At 48.7% G+C, this 11,368-nt stretch overlaps 1 protein-coding gene across 3 annotated transcripts; it reads left to right on the forward strand.

The window, feature by feature from the left end:
- Positions 1-5,074: 5,074 nt before the first annotated feature.
- ELL3 (elongation factor for RNA polymerase II 3) lies at positions 5,075-10,004 on the forward strand. Of its 3 annotated transcripts, none has more exons than XM_033190330.1 (11): positions 5,075-5,846; positions 6,072-6,107; positions 6,462-6,574; positions 6,687-6,888; positions 6,996-7,081; positions 7,225-7,300; positions 7,855-8,038; positions 8,116-8,158; positions 8,282-8,453; positions 9,250-9,294; positions 9,377-10,004. In XM_033190330.1, the coding sequence occupies exons 1-11, from the start codon at positions 5,715-5,717 to the stop codon at positions 9,485-9,487; spliced, it is 1,200 nt and encodes a 399-aa protein (XP_033046221.1). In that variant the 5' UTR covers positions 5,075-5,714; the 3' UTR covers positions 9,488-10,004. The 3 variants fall into 3 exon arrangements, with proteins under 3 accessions (XP_033046221.1, XP_033046222.1, XP_033046223.1); XM_033190331.1 differs by having other exon boundaries at positions 5,479-5,846; positions 7,855-8,033; positions 8,114-8,158; XM_033190332.1 differs by having other exon boundaries at positions 5,479-5,846; positions 7,249-7,300.
- The last annotated feature ends 1,364 nt before the right edge of the window (positions 10,005-11,368 follow it).

Genomic DNA, 11,368 nt, shown 5'->3' on the forward strand with positions numbered 1-11,368 from the left:
CAGAGCGCATCACAGTGTTTGTATGTAAGCAACCCTTATTTTACTTAATAATGAGCCCAAAATGCAAGAGTAGTGGTGCTGCCAATTTGGCTTTGCCAAAGAGAAGCCATAAAGTGCTTCCTTTAAGTGAAAAGGTGGAAGTTCTCAATAAGTAAAAAAAAAATCTTGTGCTGAGGTTGCTAAGATTTCAGGTAAGAATAAATCTCCCTTATTCGTGGAACTGTGAAAAAAAAAAGAGAAAAAAACTCATGCCAGTTTTGCTGTTGCACCTCAAACTGCAAAAGGTATGGCCACAGTGCATCATAAGTGCTTAATTAAGATGGAAAAGGCATTACATTTGTGGATGGGAGACATGAACAGAAACATGTTCTGATTGTCAGCATTCGAGTTTAGTATTATCTGCAGTTTCAGGCATCCACTGAGGGCCTTGGAATTTCCCTGAAGATAAGGGTAGACTACTGTATGAGTTATCTACAGTAGTCAAATTCACAGAAACAGAAAGCAGAAGGGTGGTTGTTGCTAGGAGCTGGGAGGAGGGGGAAATGGGGAATTGTTAAATGGGTATAGAGTTTCAGTTTTCCAAGATGAAGAGCTTTGGAGATTGGCTGCAGGGCGATATGAATGTACTTAACACTACTGAACCATACATTTAAAAACAGTTAAGATCGCTGAGTGCGGTGGCTCACCCCTGTAATCCCAGCACTTTGGGAGGCCGAGGTGGTTGGATTACGAGATCAGGAGATCAAGACCATCCTGGCTAACACGGTGAAACCCTGTCTCTACTAAAAAAAAAAAAAAAAATACAAAACATTAGCCGGGCGTGGTGACAGGCGCTTTTAGTCCCAGCTACTTGAGAGGCTGAGGCAGGAGAATGTCGTGAACCCAGGAGGCGGAGCCTGCAGTGAGCTGAGATTGCTCTACTGCATTCCAGCCTGGGTGACAGAGCGAGACCACGTCTCAAAAAAAAAAAAAAAAACCAGTTAAGATCACCAGCTACAGTGGCTCACACCTTTAATCCCAGCACTTTGGGAGGCCAAGGTGGGCGGATCACAAGGTCAGGAGATTGAGACCATCCTGGCCAACACGGTGAAACCCCATCTCTACTAAAAATACAAAAATTAGCTGGGTGTGGTGGCGCATGCCTGTAGTCCCAGCTACTTGGGAGTCTGAGGCAGGAGAATCCCTTGAACTAGGGATTTGGAGGTTGCAGTGAGCTGAGATCGTGCCATTGCACTCCAACCTGGTTGACAAGAGCCAAACTCCGTCTCCAAAAAAAGAAAATAAATAAACATTTTTTTAAATTTGCAAAAAACACATGGGTTCATAAAGGAAAACAATCATATTCACATATAATTATCAAAATATTAAAATGTTTATGGTGTAGTAACTGATTTTTATCAATGCATTAAAGATCTAACAGTAAGTCTAATAGCAATTATAATTACAAAGTGTGCTGAATGCAAACAATATTTAGATGTATCTTCTTTTTTTTTTTTTTTTTTTTTTTTTGAGACGGAGTCTCGCTCTGTCGCTCAGGCTGGAGTGCAGTGGCCGGGTCTCAGCTCACTGCAAGCTCCGCATCCGGGTTTACGCCATTCTCCTGCCTCAGCCTCCGGAGTAGCTGGGATTACAGGCGCCCGCCACCTCGCCCGGCTAATTTTTTTTGTATTTTTAGTAGAGACGGGGTTTCACCGTGTTAGCCAGGATGGTCTCGATCTCCTGACCTCGTGATCCGCCCGTCTCGGCCTCCCAAAGTGCTGGGATTACAGGCTTGAGCCACCGCGCCCGGCCTTTTTTTTTTTTTTTTTTTTTTTGAGGCGGAGTCTCACTCTGTCGCCCAGGCTGGAGTGCAGTGGCCGGATCTCAGCTCACTGCAAGCTCCGCCTTCCGGGTTTACGCCATTCTCCTGCCTCAGCCTCCCCAGTAGCTGGGACTACAGGCGCCCGCCATCTCGCCCGGCTAGTTTTTGTATTTTTAGTAGAGACGGGGTTTCACCGTGTTAGCCAGGATGGTCTCGATCTCCTGACCTCGTGATCCGCCCGTCTCGGCCTCCCAAAGTGCTGGGATTACAGGCTTGAGCCACCGCGCCCGGCCTTAGATGTATCTTCAACACTTGTAATGTAAAATGAAAATATCTATTATTTCTATTAGTAAGAACATTGCGGCCGGGCGCGGTGGCTCAAGCCTGTAATCCCAGCACTTTGGGAGGCCGAGACGGGCGGATCACAAGGTCAGGAGATCGAGACCATCCTGGCTAACACGGTGAAACCCCATCTCTACTAAAAAATACAAAAAAAACTAGCCGGGCAAGGTGGCGGGCGCTTGTAGTCCCAGCTACTCGGGAGGCTGAGGCAGGAGAATGGCGTAAACCCGGGAGGCGGAGCTTGAAGTGAGCTGAAATCTGGCCACTGCACTCCAGCCTGGGCGACAGAGCGAGACTCCGTCTCAAAAAAAAAAAAAAAGAAAAGAAAAAAAAAGAACATTGCAGTTACTGCCAGTACCAGTGATTTGTTGCTGGTACATTCATAATTAAAGGAGATGCTAAATTTCTGTTAAAGGTTAGTGAAAATACAGATGTAATTTTGGCTGGGCATGGTGACTCATGCATGTAATCTCAGCACTTTGGGAGGCTGAGGTAGGAGGATCACTTGAGGCCAGGAGTTTGAGACCAGCCTGGGCAACATGGCAAGATCCTGTCTCTACAAAAAATTTTAAAAATTTGCTAGGTATGGTGGCACACTCCGGTAGTTAGAGCTGTGAAGGAGGCTGAGGCGGGTGGACTGCTTAAGCCCAGGAGTTCAAGGATGCAGTGAACTATGATTGTGCCCCTGCACTCCAGCCTGGGCAACAGAGGGACACCTGCCTCAAAAATAAATAAATAAGTAATTTTTTCCCTTCCAAGTTCACAAATTCCCTGAATTCTATGATCTGTAGGTCCAGGTTTAGAATCTCTGCTTCTCTAAGCCTCGGATTTATCATCAGTCCTTAGTGTTTGACACATTTCTAACTTATTCACTCACACAGGCAACTGTTTGACACTATTTTCACACCTCAACCCCAATCACTCCTCCCTCATTCTCTCTCTCAGTTGCTTCCTACTTCACTGAGAAAAATGGAAGCAATCAGAAAAAAATTTTCAGACTCCCACCACATCTACCTAACCTCTACACTTGCACCCACCTTCTCTGCTTGTGGCCTGTTACCATAAATGAACTGCCCACACTCCTACCTAAAGCCAATCCTGAATAGATCTCATGACCTCAAACCTATTCAAGGGCATTACTGCAGTAAATCTCCTACACCATCAAAATTTTGGAGATGTTCTAAAAATTATTTCCGTCAACTTAGAACATGCTATTTCTTCCATCCTAAAACTTTTTCTTGAATCTATTTCCCCTACCATGACTCCTATTTCTCTGTCCCCATATTGAGCAAAACTCAGGTTTCTTTTTTTTTTTTTTTTAATAGAGTATCTCTCCAGCCTAAGTTGGAATGGAGTGGCGTGATCTCGGCTCACTGCAACATTCACCTCTGGGGCTCAAGCAATTCTCCTGCCTCAGCCTCCCAAGTAGCTAGGACTACAGGTGTGTGCCACCATATCTGGTTTTTTTTTTTTTTGTAGTTTGAGTAGAGACAGGGTTTCACCATGTTGCCCTGGGAGGTCTCGAACTCCTGAGCTCACGTGATCCATCTGCCTTGGCCTCCCAAACTGCTGGGGTTACAGGCATGAGCCACTGCACTCAGCCTCTTTTTTTTTTTTTTTTTTTTTTTGAGATGGAGTCTTGCTCTGTCTCGCTCAGGCTGGAGTGCAGAGACATGATCTTGGCTCATTGCAGCTTCTGCCTTCCTGGATTCAAGTGATTCTCCTGTCTCAGCCTCCCAAATAGCTGGAACTACAAGCGTGTGCCACCACACCCAGTTAATTTTGTATTTTTAGTACAGACGGGGTTTCACCATGTTGGCCAGGCTGGTCTCAAACTCCTGACCTCAGGTGATCCACCCGCCTCAGCTTCCCAAAGTGCTGGGATTACAGGCACGTGCTAGCGTGCCCGGCCTTTTTTTTTTTTTTTCTCTTTTTGAGACAGGGTCTGTGTCTGTCGCTCAGGCTGAAGTGCAGTGACAAAACATGGCTTGTTGCAGCCTGAACCTCGTGGATTCAAGCGATCCTCCTGCTTCAGCCTCCTGAGTAGCTGGGACTACAGGCATGCACTGCTATGCCCAGCTAAGAGACCAGCTTTATCCATTACCACAAGTGTTTATCAAATTAGGATATTGTCGCAGAGAAACAGAGATAGCACAGATTTTAAAGATCAACTTTATTGAAGTACAATTTACATACAAATTTTATGTGTATTGGCCGGGTACGGTGACTCACGCCTCTAATCCCAGCACTTTGGGAGGCCGAGGCGGGCGGATCACGAGGTCAGGAGATCGAGACCATCCTGGCTAACACGGTGAAACCCCGTTTCTACTAAAAATGCAAAAAATTAGCCGGGCGTGGGGCGTGGTGGTGGGTACCCGTGGTCCCAGCTACTCGGGAGGCTGAGGCAGGAGAATGGCGTGAACCCGGGAGGCGAAACTTGCAGTGAGCCGAGATCGCGCCACTGCACTCCAGCCTGGGCGACAGAGCGCGACTCCGTCTCAAAAAAAAAAAATTATGTGTATTTTTTTGATGAGTTTTGACAAATGTATAGGTAATTTTATTTGTGGTGGAGGACATTAAGGTTCCCTGGGATTGTGCAGGTCCAGGGATTTAACAGAGGGATCCTGGTTAGGAAACAGGACAACATTAAGGCTCTTGGGAAACATAATCAAACAGGAACAAGTGGAAACCCCAAGGGCTGGCCAGAGGTGGGTCCTGCGGTCTCACTGCACCAGGATCTGGCCCTCTGGAATGCCTGGCGACTTTATGGCAGCTCCCGGCCCTCCTCAGGGAGCGGTCTCACCACTCTGACGTATGTTTAGGCCACGAGATGAGACCTAGGACTGGGTTCTGGCTCTCTGCAACTTTCCTGCCACTACCCGCGCCCGTATCCCTGCCCACCAATGGGGAGCGCTCCAGTCGGTGACAGCCAACTTTCGCTGCTGCCACCACAACCGCAGGGCCCGATTACCTCTCCAGTCTGTTAGAAACCGGTTTCAGATCCGCGGTGGAACCGCGGGCGGGAAAAAGCCCAAGCGCTGTCTCGGGTGCCCCTTCGGGTCAGCCATCCTCTGGTCTCCGAGGCTCGGGGCTAACTGGGCGCGAACCGCTGAGCCCGCCTACCAATCAGGCCCTTTCTCCCGCCCCTCTGCAGCTGAAACTCTCAAAGGGTTGCAGTTTCAGCTTTCACTTAGAGACAGCAACTCCAAATTCAGGGTCGCTGGGGAAACTGAGGCAGGACTGGGGACTCTGGGTGAGAGGTCAGACGCTGGTCGCGGACTCTTTCTCCCAAGAACTGCGGATAGCTCTTCCGATAGCCCAAAGCGACTCACGCAGATCCTAGAAGAGAGCGCCGAGGTCCGGGGGGTTGGCCCGGGAAAGCGAAGCGCCGCCCACGCGGCTGGGAAACCTCAGGATGGTGCTGGTCGGAGGTGGGGCCAGGGGCGGGTTCCGGGCAGAGGGTGGGGCAGACGTGGGTTACCGGGTGTGCTAGCCAAACCTTGCACAGAGGAGGTGGCGGTGGTGGCCCTCGCCTGTGGTCCCCGTGCTGCTTGCACTCGAACTCTTCGCCATGGAGGCGCTCCAGGAGCCTCTGAGTGGACAGCGCCGGCTCTGTTTCACGCCAGCTGCCCGGACCAGCCTCTTACTGCTCAGGCTCAACGACGCGGTGCTGCGGGCGCTGCAAGAGTGTCAGCGGCAACAGGTACGGCCGGCTCCCTTCTTCTCTAGTCCCTGCCCCTGGGAACCTTGGGCCTCAGCCGGCGACCCTGGAGAAGGTGCAGGGGAGAGGGAGCGGCATCCGCAAGCTCTGGCCTCCCCACCTCTCCAAGTGAAGCCCGCTAGGCAGGTGATCCCGGGCTCCGGACCCCAGATCCTGGGGATACCGCTTCACCTGCGCTCAATGGTCACATCTTCGCTCTCCCCGCAGGTACGGCCGGTGATTGCTTTCCAAGGCCACCGAGGGGTAAGTGCGAGCTCAGGGTATGTGAGCGAGGTGAGGGCGAGGGAGCATAAACGTGGGCTGGAGGTGGAAGGTGTGGTCGGGGCCGGAGGCTGCGAGTGGTCACGGTCTGAGGTATTTCCGAGAACTGAACTCCAAGTGGGGCGAGGAGGCTGCTGGGGTTGTCCCAGGGGGCTGTGGTTGAGGGGACTGTGCTGTTTCAGCCTCCTGGGGAACTCAGGCCCAGCTGCACCTGGTGTGCTAACGAGCCCTGTGGGGCCCGTCTTAGTCTTACTTAGGCTGGCTCCCGGAGGAGTGGCGGCGGCAGGAGGGGGAGGGGCTGACTTCATGGGGCTTACCGTCTCCTTCCACCTCCAGTATCTGAGGCTCCCAGGCCCTGGCTGGTCCTGCCTCTTCTCCTTCATAGTGTCCCAGTGTTGCCAGGAGGGAGCTGGTGGTAGCTTGGATCTTGTGTGCCAACGCTTCGTCAGGTAAGGGGGAACAGGTAGCAGGCAAGAAAGGGTTTGTGGAAAGTGGGGGAGGGAAATGTGGAGAGGTGCTTAAGAGCTCACCCCCCTATTTTTTTCCACCACCCCTTTCCAGGTCTGGGTCTAACCGCCTCCACTGCCTAGGCTCACTCAGAGAGCGCCTCATTATTTGGGCAGCCATGGATTCTATCCCAGCCCCATTATCAGTTCAGGGACACAACCTGCCTGAAGATGCCAGACATCCTGAGAGTTGGCAGAACACAGGAAACTATTCTGAAGCAGATGTAGTATCACAGCCACAGATAGCACTAGAGGAGGTGAGGCCAGAAACTGCAGGGAGTTGTGATAAGGTGGGGCAAAGCCTGAAGTCCAAGGTATCCCAGTACTCCAGGGAACCAAGTGCTCCTGCCACTTTCCCCACCAGGTGTCAGTGTCAGATCCACTGGCAAGCAACCAAGGACAGTCACTCCCAGGATCCTCAAGGGAGCACATGGCACAGTGGGAAGTGAGGTACTTGGGACGGGGTGGGACTAACATGGGAAGCTTTGGCATTGTCTTCCTTTCTAATCTCCACTCTTAAATGTTGTAATAAAAGATCCAGTTCCACCTCCTACCTTGGTCTTCATCTGTCCCATTCCCTGAAAATATCCTAGAAACCAGACCCATCTTCCAAACAGAGAACCTGTTCAGGCGCTGCCTTCCTCTGCCAGCCGGAAACGTCTGGACAAGGTAAGTTATAATGGCAAGGGCTTTTCTTTTTTTTTTTTTTTTTGTAACATTGATATAATGAAACAGTGGCAAAGACTATTTTGAAGAGCACTTTTAGTCAAGCGAAAACTTAGAATTTGGAAGCTCATTATATAGGAGGAATTTTTTTAGAGACAAGGTCTCTCTGTTCCCCAGGCTGGAGACTCTTGGGTTCAAGTCATCCTTTTTTTTTCTTCTTCTTAGTCTCACTCTGTCAGTCAGGCTAGAGTGCTGTGGTATGATCACAGCTCACCACAGCCTTGAACTCCTGGGCTCAAGTGATTCTCCCTCCTCAGGTGGTGTGTGCCACCACACCAGGCTCATTTTCTGATTTTTTTGCAGATAGATAGGGTCTCACTATGTTACCCAGACTAGTCTTGAAATCTTGTGTTCAAGCGATTCCCCCACCTCAGCCTCTGAAACGGTTGGGATTACAGGTATGAGTCACTGTGCCCAGCCTAGGAGGAATTCTTGAGAAAAGAACATATTTAGGAAGCTCTTGGCTGTTTATGTCACACAGATATTTTCCTCAACAGAAACGTTCAGTGCCTGTGGCCACTGTAGAACTAGAAGAAAAGAGGTTCAGAACTCTGCCTTTAGCGCCGAGCCCCCTACAAGGCCTGACCAATCAGGATTTACAAGAGGTTGAAGATTGGGAGCAAGAAGATAAAGATGAGGACATGGACCCCAGATTAGAACGCAGTTCCTCAGTTCAAGAAGGTGAGTTAATGAGAGGAGGGTAAAAATGCCAGTGGAAAAGACTTATAATCACTTGTGTTTTCTTGATTCCTTCCTAGATTCTGAATCCCCAAGCCCAGAAGACGTACCAGACTACCTCCTGTGAGTTCCCTTGCTTTTTCCAATTTCATGAAGCCTTGTGCATATATTAAGATACACTTCCTGGAAGCTGAGGGCTTTTCAGGGGCAATGAAATTGAAGGTGACAGCTCTCTGCTCCTGGCAGGCAATACAGGGCCATCCGCAGTGCAGAACAGCAACATGCCTATGAGCAGGACTTTGAGATAGATTATGCTGAATACCGCATCCTGCATGCCCGTGTTGGGACTGCAAGCCAAAGGTTCATAGAGCTGGGAGCAGAGATTAAAAGAGTTCAGCGAGGAACTCCGGAATACAAGGTAAGGACAGGACCCAGCCTGGCTTTCCAACTCTACTGGCCATTAACCCCCTGCTAACCACCCATATGCCTGTGTTCATAAAGTGACTAAGCAAAGTGACAAGGAAACCTGTTTGAAGGGAAAAATTAGTCTGTATCATTGTATCACTCAGTAGAATGAGAAGGGAAGTTACTTCTCTTTTTTGCAACAGTCTAGCTCTGTCTCTCAGGCACAATCTTGGCTCACTGCAACCTCCACCTCTTAGGCTAAAGCAATTCTCATGCCTCAGCTTTCCGAATAGCTGGGATTATAGGTAGGTGCCACCATGCCCAGCTAATTTTTGTTTTAGTAGAGACAGGGTTTCACCATGTTGGCCAGGCTGGTCTTGAACTCCTGACCTCAAGTGATCCACCCACCTCAGCCTCCCAAAGTGCTGGGATTACAGGTGTCAGCCACTGCACCTGGCCCCTCTCTTTTTTCTTTTTGAGATGGAGTCACTTCGCCCAGGCTGGAGTGCAGTGGCACGATCTTGGCTCACTGCAAGCTACGCCTCCTGGGTTCACGCCATTCTCCTGCCTCAGCCTCCCGAGTAGCTGGGACTACAGGCGCCTGCCACCACGCCCGGCTAATTTTTTTGTATTTTTTAGTAGAGATGGGGTTTCACTGTCTTAGCCAGGATGGTCTCTATCTCCTGACCTCATGATCTGCCCACCTTGGCCACCCAAAGTGCTGGGATTACAGGTGTGAGCCACCGTGCCTGGCCACCCCTCTCTTTATTTCTTAATGTTGAACTCAGTGCTAGTATTTTCTGTTTCAGGTGCTGGAAAACAAGATAGTCCAGGAATATAAAAAGTTCAGGAAGGTAAGACAAGGTCGGGGAATGGAAGCAAGCAAGGTAGAAATGAGAATTTTTACTTTTTGACATGGACGCTTTTTCTCTGCAGCGGTACCCAGGTTACAGAGAAGACAAGCGTCGCTGTGAGTACCTTCACCAGAAATTGTCCCACATTAAAGGTCTCATCCTGGAGTTTGAGGAAAAGAACAGGGGCAGCTGAAGTTATCAAGGGAGTTCTTGAGCCTCTGCTTAGTGAAACACGAAGGAACAAAGCAGCTGTAAACTAAATAGAATGCAACTATCTGCTTTTCTTATGCTGACCACTGGAGTCCATGGTGGCAAGTAGAGAGTTGCTCTAGCTTCCTGAGGTTTGGTTTTCATTGTTAATTTTTGGGGTGTGGGCACTGTGCAAAGACTCCATAGCTATGCCTAGGAGTTTAGGAAAAGTGACAGAGTCTTGGCTGTTTCACCTTTAGTTCAGCCAAGTCATTTTCAAGTCCTGAGAAATGACATCATCTTCAGGATAAGATAATGAGGACATTAGACAAACCAAAGTGAATTTAGTCTGGTAGCCTTCCTAAGGAAACAGTAATAATAACTTTTGGTAAGAGCTAAAATAACTTGTAGCATACCTAGATATAATGGGAAAGGGCCTGGGTGTTACCCACATACTGAAAATGAACTTTTTTACCAACATGGCTAAAAAATTAAAACTGACTGCTTCTATGTCCTTTGTACAGGTTTATATGTTTTCCTTAAATCTTCCAAGGCAGGTGGTTCTTAATCCTACCTTCACATCTGAGCCACTTTTGGGGCTCTCTAAACAATTAGATCCCTGGACCCCAGCCCAGATGTTATGAGTTAGAATCTCCAAGATTATGGTTTAGACATCTTTTACTTTTTCCAAGCTCTGTGTGTGACCAAGATACATACTTTGCTGTAAGGCTCTACCAAATTCATCTTAAAATTGACAGCTACGGCCGGGCACGGTGGCTCAAGCCTGTAATCCCAGCACTTTGGGAGGCCGAGACGGGCGGATCACAAGGTCAGGAGATCGAGACCATCCTGGCGAACACAGTGAAACCCCGTCTCTACTAAAAATACAAAAAACTAGCCGTGCAAGGTGGCGGGCGCCTGTAGTCCCAGCTACTTGGGAGGCTGAGGCAGGAGAATGGTGGGAACCCAGGAGGCAGAGCTTGCAGTGAGCTGAGATCCGGCCACTGCACTCCAGCCTGGGTGACAGAGCCAAGACTCCGCCTCAAAAAAAAAAAAAAAAAATGATAGCTACATACTGTAATTATATAGTAGGAAGAAAATTCTTTTCTGAACATAGGAGTTCCTAGGATCACCTAAAGTAGGGCTCCTACCTCGAATTATCCAGTGACTGAAAACTATAACTGGGCAGGATTTGAATTTACCTACAAAAGGAGATAAATGGTTTAGTTGGACAAAAGATCACGCTTCAGTCCTTTCTGTTCCTCAGTGTTACAAAGGAAAGTGAACGCTTTACTCATAACTAGGAATGATACTGCCTTTCCCAGTTCTACTGAGGGGGAGGTTAAAGGGCCACACCCTAGGCTTTGGGAGATAGAACTGCACCCAACAGTGTCAGCAATTCCTGAAACAACTTGGATGAAAGCTCATGATGCCACACCCTTGACAGGGCATTTCTGGGCAGAGAACAGTCCTTGGGAGGTATAAATATGCAGTAAGCTTAGCTGTGTGGCAAGGAAAAACAGGAACCCATCCTTAGGGCATGGACAGCCTAACAAGAAAGGCCCTTCACCTGTTCTAATCACCAGGGTAGGCCTGGGCAATAAACATGTAAGGAGAGAAAGAGATAATAAATTTTGAAAGAATTTTGAGGTGATTATGGACCCAGTCAGTCAGTCTACAGCTGCAGTGATCAGTATGGTAGCAACTGTATTGCTATTTAAATTAATGAAGACTAAAAATGTAGTTTCTAGCCATATTTCAGATGCTCCATAGCTACCTGTACTGAACATTGTAGATTACAGAGCATTTCCATCACTGAGGAAAGCTCTATTGAACAGTGATAGTGTGCAGAGAACACCTGGTTCTCAATCTTGTGGAAAATAAG

The sequence above is a fragment of the Trachypithecus francoisi genome, unplaced genomic scaffold (genome assembly GCF_009764315.1).
Source record: "Trachypithecus francoisi isolate TF-2019V2 unplaced genomic scaffold, Tfra_2.0 Lachesis_group3, whole genome shotgun sequence".
Lineage (NCBI taxonomy): Eukaryota > Metazoa > Chordata > Mammalia > Primates > Cercopithecidae > Trachypithecus > Trachypithecus francoisi.

Excerpts from the sequence above, each read along its gene's own strand:
- ELL3 (XM_033190330.1), top strand. The coding sequence starts at position 5,715 with ATGGAGGCGCTCCAGGAGCCTCTGAGTGGACAGCGCCGGCTCTGTTTC. Across the intron at positions 5,847-6,071 it reads AAGAGTGTCAGCGGCAACAG|GTACGGCCGGTGATTGCTTT; the intron begins GTACGGCCGGCT and ends CTCTCCCCGCAG. Across the intron at positions 9,295-9,376 it reads AATATAAAAAGTTCAGGAAG|CGGTACCCAGGTTACAGAGA; the intron begins GTAAGACAAGGT and ends TTTTCTCTGCAG.